Source organism: Ceratotherium simum, chromosome 13 (assembly GCF_057802395.1).
Source record: "Ceratotherium simum simum isolate JZ-2026a chromosome 13, ASM5780239v1, whole genome shotgun sequence".
NCBI lineage: Eukaryota > Metazoa > Chordata > Mammalia > Perissodactyla > Rhinocerotidae > Ceratotherium > Ceratotherium simum.
The window spans coordinates 23,844,020-23,869,815 of record NC_141912.1 but is presented as its reverse complement, the minus strand read 5'-3'; the positions used below and the strand labels follow the sequence as shown (position 1 = coordinate 23,869,815).

Genomic DNA, 25,796 nt, shown 5'->3' with positions numbered 1-25,796 from the left:
CCGCTCAGCAGAAAGCCCACGAGAATAGCACAGATGGGTGGGACTCAGCTGCCCCAGCCTCCCTGGTGACTGGGGGACGACAAGCAGAGCAGATCCAGCATGAGTCTTTGGGGGGACAGGAGAGCCCAGGGTCAAGGGGAAAATAACACAGACACTGTATGGGGGGCTTTCAGTGAGGTGGGAAGACACCATGCCATTAGAATGGAGACCCTAGGGTCCCTCCCCTTGCCCATACCATTTGTTAGAAAGTTTGCCCACTGTGTCCCCAACAGCAAAGCACAGATACAATTTTACCAGCAGGAACACAGAAACACCCTAAAAGCAAAAAGGGAAAGCAGTCTGGGGATTATGGGTTGATTTTCAGCCCAAGACACAAAGCCAGCTCAGACTTCTGAATTTTTCCATCCTTGTTCACATCGCAGTGACGCAGAAGAATCTCCCGGAACTTATCAAGGTCCACCCCGCTGATGCTGGGCTGAGTACAAGAAAAATAACATGTCAGTAGGCGAGCCAATGGCAGTCCCACTCTTTAATGCCACCCCCCTCTCTGCCCCATGCTCACTAAGCTTAGGGGACATCCTGCCTTCTGAGAAAGCCTCCGTGAAGACAGGCCATGGGGGAGTGATTCTATCTCCTCATCCCGCCAAATGCTGCCAAGAATAAGTTTTCTGCCAGCAGGTTTATTTCTCAGCATGGCTCTTCAGGCCAAAGAACAGAGAAGTTCTTCTCTGTAGTTCTTACAGAAAGCTTTCCTTTTTTAGCAACCGTAATAAAGATATTTTGCCTTAGAGCAAAGATTGTCAGCACGAATTCTGTCTTGCTACACTGATGAGAGAAGACACATTTTATTATCTTCCCGTGGGAGGTTTTTGTGCCTCTCATTTTTAAAAGAGTTAAAATGAATGAAAACTAAAACATTACATTGCTGAGCTAGGGACATAGTATTTATTCCAGGAGATATTTTAGAGGCTAGGAAGGAATTGTGATACATGTCAGCTAGGAAAATATTTTTAAACTCAGAGGGCTGCAAAAGTGAGCAATGCTTGAACTAAGTGATTCTCCATAGGTTACTTCATTTAATCCTCACAATAACATTGGGAGCTAAATGATTACCGCTCATTTACAAAGTAGAAAACAGGCTCAGAGAGAGCTGAAACATCTTGCCAAGCTAGAAAGTTGAGACAGCATTTTTGATTCCAATCTTCTGTCTCCAATTAAGGGCTCGTTTCCCCAGTTCACACTGTTCTCATGGAGAAAGGGCTGTCCTAATGAAGCTGTATGAATGGTGATGAATGTAAATTAAAAAGTCAATATCCAGAGAGAAAGGAACCCAACAAATCAGATTTCCAAACCCCTTGATTACTGGACTACAGTTATGAGTGAGCCGAGGAGGCAGCTGTCTGCAGGGTTTGATTTTAGGAGGCTGAGAAGCGCTCCCCATCACCCAACCCCACCCCAAGGTTTCCCCACTTCCAAAGAAATCTCTAAAAAACCTTCAAGAGGAAACAAAATGTTTCATTCTTCAGCTAAACAACCATATTAAAATAAGTTAATTTGCACTGTCCCACATGTAAGTGACTGACACCAAATCTATCCCTGATAGCAGGATTTACCAGAGAGAAGGAGAGAGAACAACAGGAGCTGGGAGCCCAGTGGCAGAGCATGAAGAATAAACACCGAAGTGGGGCAGGGTTCCGGGAGACAGCAGGAGGTGAAAGCATGTGGGGCCAGAAGCTAAGCTTGGCCAAATTCACTCCTCTGTCGAGGGTCCCTGAAGGATTGGAGTAAGAGGCTGAGAGGTAACACATTGACAATAGGTTCTCTTTGTTGGGGCACACATAGGACAGCCCCCTGGGTTTCGCTGCCAAGCAGGTATAGGTGTGTCCCAAGGAAATATGGCCTAGAGATCCTGAAAACAGCAGGCCACACTCTGTGGTTCTGTATTAGAAGCTCATTTGTTATACAGTTACAAAGTGGGGATGCTTGGTTTTCAGCATCCTCAACCACTTTTGCTACATTTTTTCTCCAATTAGTGGCACCCTGCTCCAAGATCCTCCTAGCAGATTCCCACTCTTAGAAAAGACTCAAGTGGTAGTCATTTACACATTAGCATAAATTAATTTCTCAGTGTATTTACCTCATTCAAGCTATTCTAAGCTTTTTTTCCTAATTTGTTAACTGCTAAAAGAATAATTTCCTTCAAGTGGTGGAAATATTTTTGGTGTGTGAATGTGTGTGTAGGAGGGTGAGTATGAATGTGGGTGTGTATAAGGGAAGTTTATTCAGACCTTTTGAGTTATGTTTTTAATGCTCAACAACTCACTAGGAATCAGGAGAACTGAATACCACTGCTCAAAAGTGCTTGAATCACAGAAGACAAATCCCCTGAAACTACTGAGGGCCTCAGTTTGGTTTTTGTTGTTGTTGTTGTTTTTCATTTTTTGTTTATTGCAATAACATTGGTTTATAACATTGTATAAATTTCAGGTGTACATCATTATACTTCTATTTCTGCATAGATTACATCATGTTCACCACCCAAATACTAATTACAACCCATCACCACACACATGTGCCGAATTATCCCTTTCACCCTCCTCCCTCCCCCCTTCCCCTCTGGTAACCACCGATCCAATCTCTGTCTCTGTGTGTTTGTTTATTGTTGTTATTATCTACTACTTAATGAAGGAAATCATACGGTATTTGACCTTCTCCCTCTGACTTATTTCGTTTTGCATAATACCCTCAATGTCCATCCATGTTGTCACAAATGGCTGGATTTCATCGTTTCGTATGGCTGAGTAGTATTCCATTGTGTATATATACCACATCTTCTTTATCCATTCGTCCCTTGATGGGCACTTAGGTTGCTTCCAAGTCTTGACTGTTGTGAATAACGCTGCAATGAACACGGGGGTGCATGTATCTTTACGCATCGGTGTTTTCAAGTTCTTTGGATAAATACCCAGCAGTGGAATAGCTGGATCATATGATAGTTCTATCCTTGATTTTTTGAGGAATCTCCATACTGTTTTCCATAGTGGCTGCACCAGTTTGCACTCCCACCAGCAGTGTATGAGAGTTCCCTTCTCTCCACATCCTCTCCAACACATGTTGTTTCCTGTCTTGTTAATTATAGGCATTCTGACGGGCGTGAGGTGATATCTCATTGTAGTTTTGATTTGCATTTCCCTGATAGTTAATGATTTTGAACATCTTTTCATGTGTCTGTTGGCCATCTGTATATCTTCTTTGGAGAAATGTCTGTTCAGGTCTTTTGCCCATTTTTTAATTGGGTTGGTAGTTTTTTTGTTGTTGAGGTGCATGCGTTCTTTATATATTTTGGAGATTAAGCCCTTATCAGATGTATGATTTGCAAATATCTTCTCCCAATTTTTAGGCTGTCTTTTCGTTTTGTTGATGATTTCCTTTGCTGTGCAGAAGCTTTTTAGTTTGATGTAGTCCCATTTGTTTATTTTTTCTATTGTTTCTCTTGCCCGGTCAGACATGGTGCTTGAAAATATGTTGTTAAGATCGATGTCGAAGAGCATACTGCTTATGTTTTCTTCTAGAAGTTTCATAGTTTCAGGTCTTACATTCAAGTCTTTAATCCATTTGGAGTTAATTTTTGTGTATGGTGTAAGGTAAGGGTCTACTTTCATTTTTTTGCATATGGCTATCCAGTTTTCCCAACACCATTTGTTGAAGAGACTTTCTTTTCCCCATTGTATGTTCTTGGTTCCTTTGTCAAAGATTAGCTGTCCATAGATGTGTGGGTAGAGGGCCTCAGTTTTAATAACAAGTCATCAATATAAGTGCACGCAGGTTCCCAATCTAAGACCTCTACACATATTAATTCTAATCTAAGATGAGGGTGTATCTACTATCACCTTTAATTTACAAATGAGGAAACTAAAACACAGAGAGGTCAATTAACCTGCCCACTGTCACACAGCTGGTACATGTCAGAACCAGGATACAAACTCAGGCAGGCAGGCCCCAGAGCATCACTACACTGTATCATAGCCTTTCTTGTAAAAGTGCATTTTTTTCTCATCCATCGCATGCGAAAGTGTGAGAGTGGATCTGGGATAATTGGCTGAAAAATGCTTATCTGCCTCCCTTGAATCTTGGAAATAGGGGGACCTCTGGGGCTGGATCTGTCTCCCCAGTGCTTGCCTATGGTAAGTGCTCAATTATATCTGTGGAATTAGTGAGTGACTCTGTCTCCAAAGGTAGTCTTTTGTCACGTGCCCTCACTTTTCTGTACATTTCATTTCTCTTAAAATAATGAAAGCTAGTGTCCCAGCCCTCTCTTTACAAGCACTCACCAAATCTCCATCCTGGAGTCATCATCGCGACTCCGAGGCCCTGAACCACCTTCTGACCACTAGAGGAATGGAATTATAGTTTTGATGGTGGTGGATTATTGTAATCCACTTATAATAACTCTCTGTCAATCACAATATTTAATTAACCTGAACCTCTTTCTCTAGCTGTGCAAAATTACTACGTGTTCTCTATCTCCACTTTGCTATTTATTGGCCACACTGGTGTCTGAAAACACCAAGGTGACAGGCAGAGGTCAAGACATTATTGCTTAAGATGTTGGCCAGGTCTCTGCCAGCAAGCCTCTGCTTATTTGGAAGAAATAATGATAGTAAATGCCACATCCAGAGCCAGTTCTATCCCAATTTTCTTCTAATTATCACCTGCCATTGCATATTTTACAATAAAAATGAGGGATTATGTTGGTGTTCTTTCAGGATGATTTTGCTAGGCAAATAGAAATGCCTGATCAGATATTGGGAAGTCTACTAGAGAGTGGCGTACACAGGTGAATGTACTATAATGTGAGGAGCTTCAGGAAAAACATCACCGGTTCCCACAGTGCCCAGCATTCTTTTGTTAGATATTCACTCTTTTGTATTACATTGCCTTCTCCTTATCATCCATCGTCTTTTCTTAAAAGTTATTTATCATCCAAAGGATGGCAGCATATTGAGTCATTAACATCATAGTGAGAAAAAGTATAGACACTAGACTGCTTTCTTCCTTGATAGACAAGCCTGGGTCAAAATGAAGTCATCGGCTTTCTGGGTAGTGAGGGGAGCACAGGTGGGGTTAGTGGAAACGACATTGAAGAAGGAAATAGGGACGCACACACTGCTCTTTCTTCAAAAGTTTGCTAAAATTTGACAATGGGTGCCAGGCATTTTAAAGTGTGCAAACCCCTTGACTCAGTAATTCTATTCCTGGGACAAGGCCAAAAACAGAGAAAGGTTTATGCACAAAGATACTCATTACAATATTATTGTGATTCACGAACATGGGAAACAATATAAATTACTAGCAATAGGGAATGTTTAGGTAAATTATGATCTAACTACAGGTGAAATATATAGTCACTAAAACGATGACTGTTATTGGAAAATGTTTGTCCGGTATAATCTGAACTATATGCGAAATATACACAGAAATGAAGTCAGTTAACAGTAGGTCTATTTGAGTGTAGAGATTATGCTTCTGGGGTTTTTTTCTACTTTCAAATTTCTCTATGATGTATGTGTCATTTTTAAAATTTAAAAAATGAAAAGAAATAAAATTTGTGCTAAGAGCTTGTGGCTCTTTCAAGGGGCATATATTAGATTCAATCCTTTAGGTTAAGTGTTGTCCCCTCTTGCCAACCAGCTTCTTGTCAACAACAGAGAGAAGCAGATGGGGTATCTAGCAGGGAAAAGAAAGAATTTGGGGGAGATCTGTGGGCAGGAACTCTCATCATCTCCAGGTATACATCATGGTCATCTACAGCATCCCATTTATTTGGCTTCCAACATTATTGTTCACATTTCTACTTCTTCTCGGTGGGTACTGGGAATCTTGAATGTCTTGCCTTTCCACTTTCTAATTGAGGCTGTAGATTCTTATGTTGATTTTCTTGCTGTGCTGAGTGAGCTACAGGCTCTTAAAAAGTCTTGTGCAGAAATTATTGTGTCTGCTCCCTCAGGGACTTGCCACCTCATCAATCTGACAGAGGACAGCCTTGGGTACCATTTTCCAAAGGTTAGGGAAAGGGATATTCTGGTAACCAAATAATCTTGTTAATACAAATTGTAGTAACAATTAACAATTATATTGCAACATACATGGTTGTACAAGAATTAAATGGCTATAAAATAAGCTTACTTCAGGGTTATTATTGCACACATCAGCTATCCTGATGAGTTGGGAGGAGGAGTCTGCCTCATTCTTTGACAGATTCACACACCTCCCTGGGAAACCAGAGGATCCCCCCCACTTTTGTCCTTGCCCCTCTATTTCTGTGGGGCTGCTGGGGCAAAAAAAGGCACCTCTTGATATAAGGACCAGACAATTTGAGAAGCTGGTTCTAAGGACTGAGTCAGACTGTGGCCAGTAATACAAAAATAGTTTGCTTGTATGCTTAGAAACTGGACCAGCTCCCTGCTGATCCCATGGTATGCTCTCATAGTTGCTTTTAAAGTAAATTCCAGATATTGATTTGTTTACTTGTCCCATGCCCCTTTTTTATGAAATAAAAATAAAGAAAAAAGTCACAGGAAATGACTCTAGTTTGTGAAGCCAAGAGATGTCAAATTCACCCAATGGTCATCTCTTGAATACATCCTTCAAATTATATGGTGACTATTTTCTTTTTTTTTTTTTTTTTTTTTTTAAAGATTTTATTTATTTTATTTTTCCCCCCCAAAGCCCCAGTAGATAGTTGTACGTCATAGCTGAACATTCTTCTAGTTGCTGTATGTGGGACTCGGCCTCAGGATGGACGGAGAAGTGGTGCCTCGATGCGCACCTGGGATCCGAACCCGGGCCACCAGCATTGCAGCGCGCGCACTTAACCACCAAGCCACAGGGCCGGCCCTGGTGACTATTTTCTTAAACAAACTGGAAGACTAGGAAAGATCCAGTGAAGGTATGCACCTGCAATTATTTGGCTTTACAGGAGAACACTAATAATTAGCTACTGTGTACCTACTTTTTAACTCAACAAATCAGCCCCCTATAAACTATTTTTGTATTACTGGCCACAGTCTGACTCAGTCCTTAGAACCAGCTTCTCAAATTGTCTGGTCCTTATATCAAGAGGTGCCTTTTTTTGCCCCAGCAGCCCCACAGAAATAGAGGGGCAAGGACAAAAGTGGGGGGGATCCTCTGGTTTCCCAGGGAGGTGTGTGAATCTGTCAAAGAATGAGGCAGACTCCTCCTCCCAACTCATGTTTTTGGATGGTGTAGAATTTTTCCCTTCTCTTTAATTTTCTCTGGAAAAATGTCTTCTCTACTCTGTTGCTGATTTAGGTTTTACTTCCATCATCTCCCATTAACATTTAGAAGCCAGTGCCAAACTCAGCGACAGTGAAAGGCAATTGAAAGGGTCTGTACGGATCTGAAGCCCCGGGCTTTGCACTCAAGCAATCAACAGCCCCAGCTCCACTGCACAGAAGCAGCCACGCAGCTCTGAAAAGCAGGCTCACCATCCCATTTATTCTATCTAAAGCAAATTAAAACTCAATTTGACAAGGCCTTCTGCTGTGCAGCTTTAATGTCCTATATAGATAACTGCTCACTTTCTATTACAGAAGTCATTCTGGCATTAAATAGGTAGTGAGGAAAACGGGATTTCCCTTAGCAATCAATGTAAAAGGCAATACCGCATCAAAACCCATCAGCTATTCTGACTGTGAAGATGTTTGTGAAATCTCCAACAGGAGCAACATGTGAAGGGGACAAAGAAGAGGCAAGGGACCAGTTGGGATGGGAATAACAAGAGTTAAGAGTCAAAGACTCTTTGCTGTCTGATTAGACATGTCATGCTGATTAGACATCAGAAAAAAATCTCATCCACGCCTGCTCATTTGCGTATGTGAAATTCCTGGAGATTCATGCAAAAATCGATATCTGGGCATTTTTCTGCTGCAAAACTCCTTGGTTTTAATCAGATTTTCATCAAGGTCTGGGACTCCAAAAACAGTTAATAATTACTACTCTGATTTCTTGCCATCTGGGCCAATCAGGACACAATCATCATGTCCTGTACAAACCTCAAAAAGTCCCTAAGGACATGAGATTACTAAATTCAATGTCTACACAGTTGCAGAGAAAAACTCCTAGAGAGGAATTGGAAAGTATTGTTTAACTGGATCATGCAGCCAGTCGATACAGTTCATCAGGATCTCGAAGGAGATTGCTTTTTTAAACATTGTTTACCCTACATAAAACTGTTCTGTGATGTAGATATAATCTAAATTGCATCAGTCCCAACCACAGCAATGCTTTGATAGATAAAATAGCCATCTTAGGCTAGGTGTGAAAGCAGCCCCTTGGTAAATAAAATTAGTATCCCATATATGGGATTTATTACATGAAATTAAATTAAAAATTTTAGTTACTCTAACAAGCAAGTCCAGGGGAGAAGGGCTTTCCGTAATCAAAAAATAAAGCAGGAAGGTACACAGTGGCACTGTGTTTCTTTGGTAACATAGACGACTTTTAAATGCTGGTAACAAGAAGCTCCTATGGGGGCTTCAGTTAACTGAAACTACAAATGCTCTTAAGAGAGAAAGGGACATGTATTGGGTTCACAGAAGTTCAAAGTTTGGTAAGTAGACTACATCCCTAGATTTTCTCTCCAGTGTTAATCCTCAGCCCTACTGATTCCCAAAAGTAAACGATGGAATCAATCAAAATGGCAGCCCCGATCCATGATGGAAATAATATATACAGCCTCGTGAAGTCACCTGGACAAGCTCCATCATGTCTTTGACAAACCCATCCACTTCTGGGCCTTCTAGGGCTCCAGTTTTACTCTGAAAGATAAAAGATTCAATCAACCAAATATCATTTTCTTAAGTCAAAAGTCTAAAGAATAAATTAGGCAAATAAACCAAATCAGCATTCTTTTGTGACTGCAAACAGGTTCAGAAATGACTTGTTCCAACTTACATTCTCTGTGCAGGATGTGGATGTTCCACATAAATTAAACGAATTCATTGTAAATAACTCCCCCCATGTTGTCAAATGGGAAGCAGTAGTTTTGCGTTCCTTGGCTCCTACAAATTGCATTAACTTAACGTATACCGACTTTATTTGCTTCCCAAATACCAGGTTTCGGTTCAAACAAGTATTAATTGCACATCATATCGACCCTTTGAAGGATAGGTTGACATTTTTTGATTTTCCTTTATGACTTAGCGATGACTTGATGATTATTAAAATATATATTTTAAATTAAGAGAGACTAGATTAAGTGAGCATATTAGAATTATTATATGGTCTATACATAAAACCTTTTTTCTACCCATTTTATAAGAATGCCTATAAAATGCAAGACATATTAAAATATCTTAGCTCCTTCTCTGAAGTTCTAGTTACGACAACCCATCCATTCTCTTGAAGGTTTCTTAATCCTGAAACTTTAACACATCATTTTAAAAATCCATTCCCTTAGTGTATTTGCCAAACACTAATATAGTACTTGCTACATGCCAGGAAGTCTTTAAGAGCTTTACAAACATGAGTTCATTTAATTCTCGTAACAACCCGAGGAGGTAGGTATTACTATTATCCTCACCACCCCAATTTTACAGATAAAGAAAACAAGGTACAGAGAGGTTAAGGAATTTGCGCAAGGTCACATGTCTAATAAACCATGATTCAAACCCGGGTAATTGGTCACAAAGGCCACACAGTTAAACACTTTGCTATGCTGCCTCTTCCAAGTGATTGTTTTTTCTGCTCGGCATATGACACACAGATATCCAGTCTGGTTAGTTTCAGGATGCTTATGACCTTTCCAAACTTTCTCCTTGTTTTTCTTCCTTCTTACATTATCTTACCTTGTCCTCAAGAAATTCAATCTCTTTGCCATACTTTGTTCTTTAGAATTATTGTTTTTTATCCTCTAAAGAAGGACCAAATAATTAGTCCTACAAGAGAAGTAGTTTTTATACCAAATAGGTCTCACCATGCCCCTATTTAGGTTGGATGCATTTTTTTATTTGATTGTTTGCTTTTGTTTTTTGAGCATACTATTATAGTTAGAGACCAAGAAGGAGAAACTTTCTCTTAGTTTTGATCCAAGAAGCAAAAAAAAAACCACTGTGATTTTATTCTCTTCTCAACCATAAATACTGCTTTTTCCATTTTTACTTAGTTCTCAAAGTTACATAGAGAAATTGAGAGTACTTTGACCTAGCAACACACATGTGGGATTGCTATTCACCATATAAGTTTAGGATCTTTGGGTAGGATGATCCCACATAGAGGCTTAACAAGCTTCCTACCTAAAGATAACCAACACGACAAAGAGGCACACTTACAACATCGTAGTGAGCAAAGATTTTCTCAAAGTCCCTCTTTCTTTCTTCAGCAGAACAAGCCTGTGTATGGAGAAAACAGTATGTCAGTCTATCAGTGTGAAACTTTAGTTGTACAATTCTTCCAGGGCCTTAGACAACTTTTATAAATTTTGAGTCAATGACTCTTAATCCCTTGATTCCAACACTGAGCCTTGTCAGTCTCTAGATAAGTTAAAGGCCAGACAAGTAGGTGCCTTTTTTTCTTCCCTCCCTCTCAAATTTATAGAGAAACATGAATGACATAAACCCATCAGAGAAATGTCACTACTTACATCCATTTTAAATTGAAGAAGGAAATTTTCCTGAAGAGCCAGAATCCTAAGTGGAAAAAAAAAAAAAACTAATCCACATGATGATCTGTCAGCTTGATTACAAGCCAATTCATAAATCTGGTGTGAGAAAAGGGCAGGCAATTTCCAAATTATTCTGCAGAATAGGATAAGTGCTTGAAAAATAGAAATTTATACATTATAAAAACAAATTGAGAAATTAATTGGGAAAGACTTTCATAGGGATTAGTAGTCACCATAGAGAGACTTCAAAAAATTCATCCTGGTGGAAAATAACACAGTAAGAGCTTATGAAAATGCTCTCCTCTATGAAAGCAATAAGAAAATTGGCCAAAAAATGGTCAAAATAATGTTTTTCAGAACTCTGGAAATTAACCAAAGGCTTACAGAAGTCTGGGCAGTGTATATTTTGGAAAATGACTAAATCTTGGTAAGAATAGTGGACTTCATGGCATTTTAACTTGCTCCATCAGTCCACCCTCCCCATCCCCATGTTATCCTTGAAAACCAAGAGCCCACAATCCCAGGGAAAACCAGTAGCCTAACAGCTACTGTAAAGCAGAACAGCATAGGAGCTCTTTCAAAGCTCCCTCAAAGCTCTCAAAATTCCCAGAGAAAGGCCCGTATTTGACCTCTTTGCTGGTTCCCTAGAAGACTCCACTTGCAAGGATGTCTTTATTTGACCTGATTTTGAACTCACCCAGTGGAAAAACCATTTGTCAAAAACAGCTAGAGCCAACTGTTTAAGATCACAGCTGACCAAAGTGGTAGATAAGAGTTCGGGTAAATAATAAGCTAACCAAAAAGCTTAAAAGGAAAAGCTGGGGAATAAGATGTCGATAGGGGCTTTTATAAGTGCCAGCGTATTTCTGGGAATCTAGAAAGCCACACACATGCATAGGGCTACATCCATGTCCAGGGCTGTGTGCATGCTCAGGAAAGACCTGAGAAGGCTCTAAGCTTTCACCTCTGGCTTATCTTCATGATCAGTGCAAGCAGGAACTGAAGGCTAAGGCAGAGTTGCAAACTGCCTGGTTGAACGTTGAAGGTATGCCCCAACACGTACAGAAAGCCCCTCAGCAAATCCTGGGAGACTTATTGATTCCAGGCATTTAAGAAAATCTCTGTTCAATCACTAACTAACTATTAAGCTAACCAAGCAGAGACTTTAGTGTGCACACATGACAAAGATACAGACTTCACAGAATTGGTTCAGAAAAGTCACTAAAAAAAAATTTACTAATAACAGCAAATGTGACCTATAAAGATAACTAAGGTAGTTCTTCAGGCTGAATTGAAAAGACACTAGACAGTAGCTTGAATCCACATGAAGAAATAAAGAACACTGGTAGAGGTAGCTACATATGTAAATATGAAAGACAATATAAATGTGTCTTTTATCTGTAGCTTTTTCTGCTGACTTAAAAAAACAATTGCACAAAGCAATAATTAAAAATCTGTGTTGATGTAATTTGTGTAACAATAACAGCACAAAGGAGAGAGGAGGGATTATAACTGTAGAAGCAAAGTTTTGGTATAATATTGAAATTAAGTTGGCATTAATCCAAATTAGATTGTTATAAGCTAAGGTGTTCATTGTAATCCCTCAGTCAACCACTAAATTAATAACTTAAAAAATACGTAAAAGAAATAAGAAAGGAATTAAAATAGTACACTGGACAATATCTATTTAACATAAAGGAGGTAGTAATGGAAGAATAGAGGAACAGAAAGACATAAGACATGGAGAGGAGAAAGAGCAAAATGGCAGACATAAATCCTACCTTCAGTAATTATATTAAATATATGTGGATTAAACACTCCATTAAAAGCAGAGATTGGCAGAACAGAAAGAAAGAAGTAAAACAACCTCTATTTGTAGGTGACATAATCTTGTATACAGAAAATATTACAATATATACGTATATTGAATCACTATGTTGTTCACCTGAAACTAATATAATGTTATGTCAATTATATTTCAATTAAAAAAGAAAATAAAACCTGAGGAATACATCAAAAAACTATTAGAGCTACAGCCATAAAAAAAGACAAAATCATCCCATTTACAACAACATGGATGGACCTGGAGGGTATTATGTTCAGTGAAATAAGCCAGAGAGAGAAAGACAAACAGTGCGTGATTTCACTCATATGTGGAAGATAAACCAACACATGGACAGATAGAACTGCTTGGTGGTTACGAGGGGCTGGGGGGATGGGGGGTGGACACAAAGGGTGGACGGATGCACTTATATGGTGACTGACAAACAATAATGTACAACAAAAATTTCACAATAAAAAATAAAAGAAATATTAAAAAAATACTATTAGAGCTAATAAATGAATCCAACAAGGTTGCAGGATACAAGATCAATATGAAAAATTCAATTGTATTTCTATACATTAGAATGACCAATTCAAAAAAGAAATTAAGAATACCATTTCATTTACAATAGCATCAAAAAGAATAAAATACCTAGGAATAAATATGACAAAAGAGATGTAAGACTTGTAGACTGAAAACTACAAAACAATGTTGAAAGAAATCAAAGAAGACCTACATAAATTCAAAGACATCCCGTGTTCATAAATATCGAATAGAATAGAAAACTCAATATTGTTAAGATGTCAGTACTTCTCAGATTGATCTATAGATTCAATAGAATCCCTATCAAAATCCCAGTTGCCTTTTTTGCAGAAATTGATAAGCTGATCCTAAAATTCATGTGGAAATGCAAGGAACTCAGAATAGCTATAACTGTATTGAAAAAGAAGAACAAATTATTGAAATCATTCCTGATTTAAAGACTTACTGCAAAGCTACAGTAATTAAGACAAGGTAGATTGTACAAGTTATGATGTGGTACTGTCATAAGGATAGATATGTAGATTAATGGAATAGAATTGCCAGTCTAGAGATAAACCCATACATTTATGGTCAATTGATTTTCAACAAGGGTGCCAAGAGCATTTAATGGAGAAAGAATAGTCTTTTCAAGAAATGGTGTTGGGACAAGTGGATGTTCACATACAGAGGAATGAAATTTGACTCCTACCTCACACCATATATAAAAATAAACACAAAATGTATCAAAGACCTAAAAATAAAAACTGAAACTATAAAACTCTTAGAAGGAAATGTAAGGGTAAATCTTCGTTAGCTTCGATTTTGGCAGTGGTTTCCTAAATGTGACACCTAAAACACAAGCAACCAAAACAAAATGAGATAAAATGAAGTTCATCAAAATCAAAAAGTTTTGTGCTTCAAAGGACACAATCAAAAAAGTAAAAAGACTACCTACAAAATGGGGGGAAAACGGCTACCTACAAAATGGGAGGAAAATGTTTGTTAATCATATATCTGATGAGGGTCTAATATCTAGCATATATAAAAATGCTAGATAACAATAAAAGGGCAATTAACCTAATTTTAAAATAGGCAAAGGATCGGAATAGACATTTCTTCAAAAAAGATATACAAATGCCCAATAAGCACATGAAAATATGCTCAAAACTATTAGTTATTAGGGAAATGCCAATCAAAACCACAGTGAGGCACATGCCTTCTAGGATGTGTAAAATCAAAATGATGCCAACAATAATAAGTGCTGGTTAGGATGTAGAGACATTGAAGTTCTCAGACGTTAGTGGGAACGTAAAATGATGCAGCTACTTTGGAAAAGAGTTTAGCAGGTCCTCAGAAAATTAAGCGTAGAATTACCATATGAAACAAAAATTCCTCTTCTAAGTATATAATACCAAGAGAATCGAATATATATGTTCTCACAAAAACACGTATGGAGATGTCCATAGCAGCATTATTTGTAATAGCTAAAAAGTAAAAACAACCCAAGTGATCATCAACTGATGAATGGATTAACAAAATGTAATATCTACATAAATGAAATATTGTTCAGCTATAAAAAGGAATGAAGTATAGATACATAATAAAACATGGATAAACCTTGAAAACATTGTGCTAAGTGAAATAAGCAGACACAAAAGGCCACATAGTATACTATTCCAGGTATATGAAATGCCCAGAATAGGCAAATCTATAGAAACAGAAAGTAGATGATTAGTGGTTGCCGGGGGCTGGCAAGAGAGGAGAGGAGAGAGTGATTCCTAATGGGTATGGGGTATCTTTCTGGAACAATGAAAATGTTCTGGAATTAAGTAGTGGTAATGGTTGAACAACCTTATGAATATACTAAAATATACTGAATTGTACACTTTAAATGGGTAAATTTTTGGTATATAAATTATACTTAAAAAATTTGATCTTGTTTTTGTTTTGGAAAGCAAATGTATTCCTCTTTTCTGTATAATTATAATTGTACTTCAGTGGAATACAGTCAGTTTCAAAAGACCAAATCATTGGGTTCATGTTTTATCCATAATCATGGATAGACAGAGAGAAAGGTAGAAAAAAGTATCATACAACAATTTGGAAAATTTTGCTCTTCTGGATGCCCAGGGTAGAGAGAATTAATCTGGGCCAAGTAGAGGGTAGAACATCCTGGGATACTGTCCTTATCTAGTTGTTGGCACCAAGCAGTCTAACCACATTGCCAGTCAGAGGACGTGTACTTGACAGGTGCTTGTATGTGGAGTAATAGGGCTGCGTTTCACAGCCAGGAGCAGAGAAAGAAGATTCCCATTATAAATGTTTTAAGACCTTTTTGTCATTGTGTTAGTGTCCTATTGCTGCTGTAACAAATTACCACATACTTAGTGGCTTAAAATAACATAAATTAATATCTTACAGTACTGGAAGTTAGAAATCTGAAATGGATCTCACTGGGCTAACATCAAGGTGTTGATAGGGCTGCATTCCTTCTGGAGGCTCTAGGAGAGAATCAGTTTCCTTGCCTTTTCCTTGCCTGCTTTCTTTGGCTCATGGCCCCTTCCTCCACTTCAAAGCCAGCAATGTCACATCTTCAGATCTCTTTGTGACTCTGATCTTCTGCCTCCTTCTTCTACATTTAAAGGACCCTTCTTATTACATTGGACCTACCTGGACCTATCCAGAATAATCTCTTTATGTTAAGGTCTGTTAATTAGCAACCTTCATTCTATCTGCAACCTTGATTCATCTTTGCCATGTAAATAAAATATTCACTGGTTCTGGGAATTAGGACATGGATATCTTTATTCTGCCTACTCCAGTTGCCTTTTGTTTTGTAATTTTTTTCTTTTTTTTTTTGTCTGGGAAAGATTCACCCTAAGCTAACTAATCTGTTGCCAATCTTCCTTTCCCTATTTTTTTTCCTCTCCAAAGCCGCAGTACATAGTTGTATATTCTAGTTGTAGGTCCTTCTAGTTCTTCTGTGTGAGCTGCTGCCACAGCATGGCTACTGACAGACAAGTGGTGTGCTTCTGAACCCGGGCTGCAGAAGCAGAGCACACGGAACTTTAACCACTAGGCCGTCAGGGCTGGCTCTCCAGTCGTCATTTTCATATTCCATATCAAATTGGTTTTGAAATAATGTAGTAACTGTTTTGCTGCTTTGCATCTCTGTTCAGTGCTACTTGAACTCCTTCTTTAGTCCACAACTCTTCACTGAATCCTCCCATGTATATAACACTCCACTGCTTGAGAAGTTATTCCAGCGATTAAGGCATATAGGTAGGACCACAGTAGGGAGTGTTTGGATATCTGCAGAGGGGCTTTTTGGTTATCACAGTGATAGAGGGGATATGACTGGCATTTTGTAGATGGGGGCCAGAGATGCTAGATGTCCTGCATTGCATGCAAATTTCCACAGAACAAAGAATAATCCCATGTCTTATCTGACTTTCCAAATGTCCAGTGGATCATTCATGTATGTAAAAACCCTGCTTATGATTATTTCAGCTTAGAATTGAATTCCTATTTACATAAAAATCCAAGGAATTTTTTTCAAGATGTATGTAATTTACTAATTATGTATATAGGTAGGTTATATTGTCTATGGGTTTTATTTCAGGAGTAAACAGAGTGTTGGGACTGATACAGTAGAAAGCAACTTACTGATAGTGGCACACTCCAGCCTCCAGAGGGCGCTCAACACTCCTTGACTCTCAATACCTCTGAGGAGTACAAAACTGAGTCAGGGTACCAGGTGTGTGGGTGCAGCAATGAGATTAAAAACTCTTCTTTTCATCCAGATTGCCATCTTTTGAGTAAATCTTTTAGGTGCTTCGGGTCTTCTTGTTAAGAATGGCTCTCTCACACAGCTCTCTGAGTAGCTAGAACTCACCTCCACTTGAGAGGAACACTTGTCTTGATTGGCTAAACCAACTGTGACAACTGTGAGTGGGACCCAGAGGATGGAGGCAAGACTGCAGGGCTGAGATCCCTTCTGTCCTAAGCCTTTGGGAGAAACACTCTTGTCCCCCTCTAGTCTGGCTGGTCTCTCAGTGCCTCTTCTCTATCAAAATGGCCAAAATTAGGATAAAGACCCTGGAGAAAATAGCCAAGGACAACACACAGGCTGCCTCACAGTTCCTATGAGGCCTAGAATAGGAGACTATGTAGAGTGTTGGAGTCAATGTCCTGGTCACTAATGAGGAGAGATTCTTCATGGTGTGTCCCCTTTTGCAGATCGCCTTCAAGAACTGGCAGAGGTAGCTGTCAAGAGAGGAGGTGGCTGGTACAGGATTTGGTGATTCTGAACTCAGGTTAATATCTGCTAAAAGACAAAACTTAACATCTGCTTGTGACATTGCCAAGTTAACTCCCTGTTATTGAAAATTCATCCTCAGTCCTTGGGCTTCCTGACTCCCAGCTATACCTGCTTCTGCCCTTCAGCCTGTAACTGTCCCCTTTCTATCACTGTCCAGTCTACAATTGCCACCCAGCCTGATCCTGAGGTGGCTAGTATTATAGCTGCTCCCCCATAAGGGTTATATCCCTGCATTCTGGATCCAATGATTTCAACTCTGTCCATCTGTTCAAAATCTCTTTTTTCTTTATATGGACAAGCAAAGGTTGTTTGGGGGTCAGCTAGCCTTGATAAAACATGCTGACATGCCCATCATGTGTCATAACACCAGACTCACAGACAGCATTTTTGCGGATCCTGGGCCACTTCTGCTGTCATCTTCTCCTCCACTTCTAGCCTTTGGGTGCTTGGTGCCCCATGGAGGATACACCAACACTCAAAAGACCAGAGAGGGCAGCAGGAGTCAGGCTCAGTTGTCCTCTGTCCTGGACTAACTGCTTAGCATTCTCAGAGCCAGTCAATGGGATTTGGGACTTTTTCTGTCATAGGGTCCTTGTGTGAGTGTATGAATGTCTGGACGTTGAGGGCAAGGCTGGCCCATGACCCATCTATAAAATTTTATGAAAGTTTTGTGCACTGCACATTTTGGGGGGAAGAGCTTTCATTATCTTCACAAAGTGATCTGTTACCTCAAAAGATTCAAAAGCACTGCAGTTTATCTCTAAGATATGCCTATCCTTCAGGCTTTCAGGTGAGACTGGATCTCTGCCTTTCAAAAAGAAGTGTGTGCTGTCATCAAACCCCTAGGAAGGTGTTTCTGAATCTATGACACCATTTCCAGGCTGCTTACCTGGCCAAGTCATTAAGATCCAACCGGCCATCTTTATTTTTGTCAAAGATCTTCATCTGAAATGCAGAAAGAGAAATGATTGTAAGAAATACTTGTAACAGGAATTCATTTTGAAAGTTATTAAAGCACATTTCTCTTTTGCCCTTCTGGTTACACGTCTGTCTAAATAGGCTAAGGATGACTCATAGACTACTCCCTCTGGAGGATAGAAGAAATATCATCTTTCCGTGAAGGCAAAAGTAGTAAAGTAGATATCATAGGGGAAAGCCAGTCCTCTCTAGGCCTCAGAGAATTGTAGGAAGAAAAAGAAGGAAAGATAGAGATAGAAGAGTAAAGTAGGCAGAAAGAGTGACCTAACTCTGCTGGAAAGGGGATCTCAGAGGGAGAAGAGCATTAGTTCAGGAAGGACAACACCGAGCGGAGAGAGTTGCTGTGGGTTAGCTTTCCCAGGACACTCTGAGCACCCAAGGGTTTGGATGCTGAGTCAGTGGCCAATGAACCTCCCATGGGGCTAGCTGTGACAGCATGTGATGATGCTGGAACAGAGGGTAGGGGTGGATCACTGAGCCAGCAAACTGGAAGGAGGATGTAGCAGAGAATTTGTGGTCTGCTTCAAGCAAGAGTTAAAGGATGGCTGCTGGATTAGTCTATACTTCCTGATGGACTGGCAAAAGCTAAGAGTATGGATTCTGAGTTCATCACAGACCTCAACCATGAATACCAATAAGGTAGCAGCAACTGAGTGGTCAAGAGGCATCACCCTGGAGACCAGTCAGAGCATTGTGCCCAAGGACCTCGACTCCTCCCCTCCACCATGAGGTCCTATAGGCCACTTTCCTGTCCTTACCCACCTTGATGTCATTTTTGTAGAAGAGTTTTGGTTGAATGAAGATGACTGAGAAATCTAAGAGGCTAAGCTTTTCCTTTTTAGAGATACTTAGCATTACTCAAAGAGGCTATTTAAATTATTCTGATTCATGATAAGAGGTTCTGTCTTAATAGAGAGCTAGATTATCTTGAGCTTTAAGCAAGTAGTAACTCCATTTGAAAGACCCATCTCCATTGCTGTGCAACCTTAATCAAAGGGGAAAAAAGCCCTCGCTGAAAATTATCTTGGGGAAGAACTGAACATCAGCGTGGTAAATTATTCTTCTACCCATTAGCAAATGGGCTATGGGGTTCACTTAAGAATCAGAATCAGAAAAAAAAATTACTTGCTTAATTTTCCCACCCCTGTGTGTGTACACGTGGGTGAATAATACACACATTCCCTTGTATCTGCTATTCAAGTTTACTAGGACCTCTGTGACTATAAGAAATATGCATAATGAAGGAAGCTTGGGACATGCCTATTGCACTAGACCAGAAATCAGACATTGTTTGGCATTAGGTAAGTCATATTATCCCTTTGGGTGCAGCTTTTTCAGCTATATTATGTCCATGATTTAAAACCTTCCTTATCAGAAGAACCCTACTTTCAAATGAAATTTTGTGTGGTGCTTGAATATATAAAACAAAGAAATGGAGCTACACCAGTAGCGGGTGGGAATGGGCTGGAGCCTAATCCTCTAGGCTCCCTCTGACTCCTGAAGTATTGCCTCTGAACCCAAGGGTTTCTTGGAACCCTACGATTTGATAACCACTGACTAAATGAGGCCCTAGATCGCATCTTGGTTGAAAGTTAAACAGTGACTTCATGACTTGTCAAAGTGGTTGAAAGGGAATAAGAGTGATGCTGAGCCCTTTTCCTGGTAAAGTCAGCAAACAGAGTCCTTCAGAGCAGGTTCCAGTGTGGCTGATGGGAGAACTGGGTTCTTGGGGGTCCAGGGATCTCGGTGGCATCTGCCCTTGCACTTCTCCGCTGAGTAGCTGATGGTCAGCATCTTCTCAAGGGATGCTGTTTGGCTACTAAACAGTGGTATTCAGAACACCCAGTTAGGTAACACCCACACACCACAACACAGCATCTTATGCAAGTTCACTGCAACCCGCACAAGAGTATCTTCCACCAAAAGCCATTTTGAAACAGTAAATTAATAGCTGGTCACTAATCCAATTATATGAATTTACCAGGGTTTTTCCCTCCCAAAATTTGATTATGAAAAAGAAGAAGCCTCTGAAAATGACCAGTATATAAATGAGAGGGAAGAGTAGGCTGCTAATAGTTCATGGTCTCAGTGACTGAGAAGGTTGATTATAAACATGTCTGTCTTCAAAAATATAACCTTTGGTGAATTTTGAATGTTTGGCATATTTGTTTTGGACATAATGGCTTCTTAATTTTTTAAAATATAATTGTGACCATTTGTAGAGTGACTAATACTTTATATGTTATTTCATTTAATTTTGGACATGCTAAGTTTGAGAGGCATATGGGGCATCCAAGTGCAGATATACATCCAAGTATATCCAAGAAGCTCAGAGAAGTGGCCTGACTCAGAGATATATATTGGGGATTGTCATCTTTAGCTGGTGTTGAAAACCATAGGACTAGTTGAGATCTCCAGTAGAGTGAGGGTAGACATAGAAAAGAAGAGATCTCCACACAATCCAGACATGGGCTCAAGTTGGCCTAGATCAGAGAGGTGAACACCTAGACCTAGAGAAGGAAGCGGTTAGGAACCTGGATACTTTAATCCAGGCCTGACGGATGAGACCCAGGACCAGGGTAAAGGGTGAGGACAAGCTTAACCTCATATAAGTCTCCTTGTCTGCCATAGCCTCAGATTTTAATTTGTTGTTTTACAATAGTTCAAGTTCCACACTCTAATTAGGTACATGAACTTAATATCTCCCATATCTATTAGCTTACATTTTAAAAAGCTAAATATTATCTAATAATATTCTATTCAGATAGCTAATCTTTCCCCCTGCTGGGTGTTGGTAGCACCTCTCAATTAGATGTCACAGTTGGATTTTGTTAACAAGCTATTTCCTTCCTTGTCCAGAACATTAATTAGGAGTTAGAATAAGACAAGGTCTGCAGACCTCAACTTTTCTTTTCCGATTGAATCTGCTGCCTTGACTCATTCATTGTTCATGCTTCAGACAGCTTCCAAATGTGCCAATCCTTATTTGGGTCAATTTGAATTCATTTAGTAGGTTACATCTCTTAAGTAAAGCATTTGATGCTAAACCTCGGAACCAAATCTTTAATGCGATGTTGCTATGACTATGTCCGTTCCTCAATAAAAAGCCATTAAAGCAGCAGTAAGGGAATTTCACACTTGGTGTATCACTTAGTTAGAGCTCAAGTCCTAGAAGGTCTCTAGGGAAATATAAAAAGTCTTAAATAAACACACACACACTATAGTCCAGTTCCCAAATCTATTCATTGGAAAAGTATAAGTTGCCTCTATAATTTAAGGAAGAAAAAGAAATAGATTGGCCAAAATCTTATTAAACTCATCTAGTCTTGTGGTCAAACTCAGATCTTTGGGTGGAAACCCTTTCACCAGATTCCTCAACACTTACCTATCACCTCAGTGCATAAAGAACCAGTGAGGTGCCACTTGGAGTCTGATTGATCATGGACCTATCTTCATGGGGCAATTTGGGACAAAAATGAGTGCTTAACTGCAGCACACATGAGCAGAAGAGCCACAAGGTTTTAGCGATGAAACCGACACAGAATAACAGGACAGTGTAAGTCAATGGATGGTTCTCAACCTAGATACTCAAAAGTTGGGTAAGACCACTCTGATTCCCCTCAGCTACTTTACAGGACTCTAAGCTTCTGGATCTAAGCGCAAAGCCATCAAAAATTGCATATTGACAGATTTTCTTCAGCTCAGGGCATTCCATTGTAAGAGCCGCCAGCTTGAAGATTCCTACATTTAAACCTGAAGGCTGTGAAGAGAAGAGCTGTGGGCAACTGAGGCTGCTGGGCTGATGAGTGATGTGCACCCTCTCTCTTCAGCCAAGTACTGACTTTCTCAACAGTCTGTGTGTCTCCCCCAGGCCTGTTCCTATCCCTCATGATGGGTTGTTTGAATGAGGGGATCCCTGGGGCTTTATGCAGCCACAATTCACTCTTCTTCACCTCCTCCCTTCCTGAGTTTAATGAATGTTCCTCTCTTCTCGAGAACAATTTTGTGGAAACCCCCTTCTTGTTTTCCTTGTCCTTCATCTATTTGTTTCTTATTTGGTGTTTAATAAGCTGTCAGTTCTTAGGATTATATAGGGACTTCATGAGGAGAAAAATCAGTTTTTCTAGGTAATCAATTCTGTGTGGCTGTCAGAGCTCCTGTATTATCTTTAAAAATATTAAGAGAATCCTAATCTCCTAACCTGGCATTGTCCTCACCTTGCTCTTCACTTGCTTCCTGAGGATTGTCATCTCTTCTTCATCTCTCAGTAGAGCTTTATGCTCTCTCTTTTGAAAGTTTCCTTTTTAATAAGGTAACATTTAGACTTTCAGACATGAGTATTATGGTTGAAAATATAGGCTTTGGAGATAGATTTGGGTCTGAATTTCTACTCCACCCTTACCATATTTGACCTGTTAAAGTCTGTAATCCTCAGTTTTTTCATTTATAAAATGGGGATTAAAAATATTTATTTCATAAGCTTGTTGTGAGAATCAAATGAAATGTTTGAGAAATGCTTTGCACAGGGCTCAGCACAGAGTGCACAATCAGTTATTATGATTAAAATACTCAATACTAGAATAAATGCTGACTGTGTTTCAATGAAAATGAAATACCATGTGTACTCAGTTGAGAAGACATCTTAAAACAATTTAACTTGAACTCTATCCACCTACCTTTTCTTGTCCTGACTCTGCTGAAGCTCTAGAGTTGCTGCTTCATTATAATCCATCTTATTTTTGAAAAATCAGGAAAACTTCAAAAATTTCTTCAATTGGATCTTGAGATGAGATTGCTGTATGTAAGGACTGAAGGCAAAATTGAACTCAGCTCCTACTTACTGGTCTATGGCAGTGATATGCACAGAGGGGATGAAAGGGAGGGACCAGAGTGAATTTTTGCTCTCTTCCCCCCATTTACCATATTTTCCCCAATTGGGAGCCTCCATAAGGTCAGGGACCATATCTTCCTTGGTAGGCTCTCCCTAAATGTTAGTTGAATGAATGAACTCACATATTTATGTGAACTAGTTTACCAGATCATAATTTAAACTGAGAGAAAAGCATTAGGAGAATGAGTGTTTTGGTGAGGGAGGGGATGTTCTAGGTCACTTTGAGACCCTACCTCTTGGCGCAGAAAAAGCACCTCAGACTCAGCCTAATAAAAGGAACGTAATGATGTGAATTCCAAACCACAGGGACTTGTCCTAGGCTTGCTCTGCCCTGATTGTCCTTTCTGGATTTGCTCTGCTCTGTCTCCTCAGCTGCCTCTGGCTCTAGCCCTCACTCCAGGCCTGGGTCCTGGGTTTCCTGCTCCTCCTGCCCCTCATCATCAGCTTAGGCTCCAGTTTCCTTGTCTATCTCTGCCCCCTGGGCTCTGCACAGCTCACACCCACTGCCTGGTGGGGACCCCTCTGGCTGACTCTCTCTGTGGTGAAGGACCCCAGTGAGAGCCATAAAGGGTCAAGCTCAGCCTCTCTAGGCCCCATTTCTGGCTCTGCCCTGGAGGGTCTGGTTTAAAAAAAAAAAGGAACCAAAGAATTTCAAAACACAAAGCACTGCTGAGGAAACTTGGGTCTGTGCAAAATGCTGAAATGTGCTATATGCAATCTACCAGGCACCCTAAGAGGGAGCAAGAGCCATAATGGAGGTGGAGGGTCACAAGGAACACAGACAAGAGAGGTGCAAGGGTCTCAAAGGCAAACTTTACTTTCATTGTCATGGTTTATTCTTAGCTGGCTGTTAGGTAACAACTGAAAACTCATTTCAGACAATTTGCATTAAGTGGCCTACTGTGTGCCAGGCCCTGTGTGATAAGATGCTGCCCTGTCCTTTGAGTCACAGGCTAGTAGAATACAAGATCCATAAACAAATAACGTCTGTGTAGCCTTTGACTCCCAGTTGATTCATCAGGCAGGCATCCCACATATAAAGTAGAGGAAGATGGGCACAGATGCTGGCCCAGGGCCAATCTTCCTCAGCAAAAAGAGGAGGATTGGCATGGATGTTAGCTCAGGGCTAATCTTCCTCAAAAAAAAAAAAAAAGAAAGAAAGAAAGAAATCCTATTGATTCCATCTTCAAAATATATCTTCCTATACCAAAATATATTCTCATCTCTTCTACTTCCCCACTCTGATCCAAGCTGCCACTCTCTCTCCCTGGATGGCAGCAATGGCCTCTTGGCAGGTCTTCTTGATTCCCTCCTTGCCTGTTTCAGGCTCTTCTCAATCAACACAGCGACCAGATCGTGGCATCCTTTGCTTCAGACCCTCTAGTGGCTCTCCATCTCACTCAGACTAAAACCCCGAGTTCTCACAATAGCCTAAAAAGCCTGACAGGGTCTGGTTCCTCTTTAGTATCATCCTTGCTTGCTCTGCTCCAGCCAGACTGGTTTCTTCCTGTTCTCGAAAATCCCAGGCACACCCTTGCCCCAGGGGCTTCGTGCTTGCTGCACCCTTGGTCCTTCCTCAGATCTCACCTTCTCAAAGGGCCTACCCTGACCACCTTGCTGAAAATTACACCTTCTCCCTTTACCCCATCATAGCTCTCCCGCTGGCATTGCCATCCCTTGCCTTGTTCTACTTTTTCATTTTTTCCATGACACTCATTACCCTCTATCATGCAATGTAATTTATTATTTATTATGTTTATCATCATTGTCAGTATCTCCTTTGTCTGTTTTGCTCGCTGTTGACTCCCCAGTGACTAGAACAGTGCCGGGGGCATAGCATGTATTTAATGAATATTTGTGGAATGAATTAAATTGATGACTATGATGTCAAGACAGTGATATGCACAAGGAACTATAGGGGCACAGAGGAGAGGTACTTGGATTCACTATGGAAGAAGGTTATGGAAAATTTTCCAGAGCAAGTTGATGTCTAACTGAATCTTGAAGGATGAGCAAGAACCAGGAGAAAAAAAGTAAGGAAAAATAACTAAGCTATGTTAAGAAGTCAGAAATAGTGATTTAATATTATAGTTGGAGGTGGAAGGAAGCCCCTGAGAGTCAAAGGTATTCAAAGAAATACTGGAAACATGCTGGAGTTCCTAAATGCAAGTATTTCATTGTGTAGTGCTTGTTTTATAAGTTAATAAAATCTAGATAACAACAGCCAGTGCTAACATCATGTCAAATCAATGTTGAAAAAATGCTCAACTGGAAGAATAATCTCCTTGTTATTCTCTCCCCCAGGCAGTTTCAGTCTAATTTCCTTTTTCATATTATTGATTCTATCAGAGTTTCACTGGAACTTAGGTCAGAAGGAACCTAGAGATTTCCCTGTAGCTGGGAAACTGCTTCCTGCTTCAAGGGGATTTCCCACTTCACATTTTAGTGCTGAGCGTATATTTACTCAGGATTTCAAACATCATTTTGCCTGCTATTAAAACAGATCAACATAGTAAGAAGCCAAATTATTTCCTTGATTGAGATCCTGGCCTGGGGTTTGATTCTGTCCTTGGCA

General features: G+C 39.9%; 1 protein-coding gene across 1 annotated transcript in view; it reads right to left on the bottom strand.

Moving 5' to 3' along the window:
• Positions 1–346: 346 nt before the first annotated feature.
• Positions 347–25,796, bottom strand: part of SCGN (secretagogin, EF-hand calcium binding protein) — a 38,984-nt gene continuing 13,534 nt past the window's right edge. Inside the window, exons 7-11 of the mRNA XM_004432060.3 lie at positions 18,242–18,297; positions 10,664–10,709; positions 10,353–10,412; positions 8,772–8,840; positions 347–475 (exon numbers count right to left, since the gene is read on the bottom strand). Coding sequence (XP_004432117.1) covers positions 347–475; positions 8,772–8,840; positions 10,353–10,412; positions 10,664–10,709; positions 18,242–18,297 — 360 coding nt within the window. The remainder of the gene's footprint in view (positions 476–8,771; positions 8,841–10,352; positions 10,413–10,663; positions 10,710–18,241; positions 18,298–25,796) is intronic.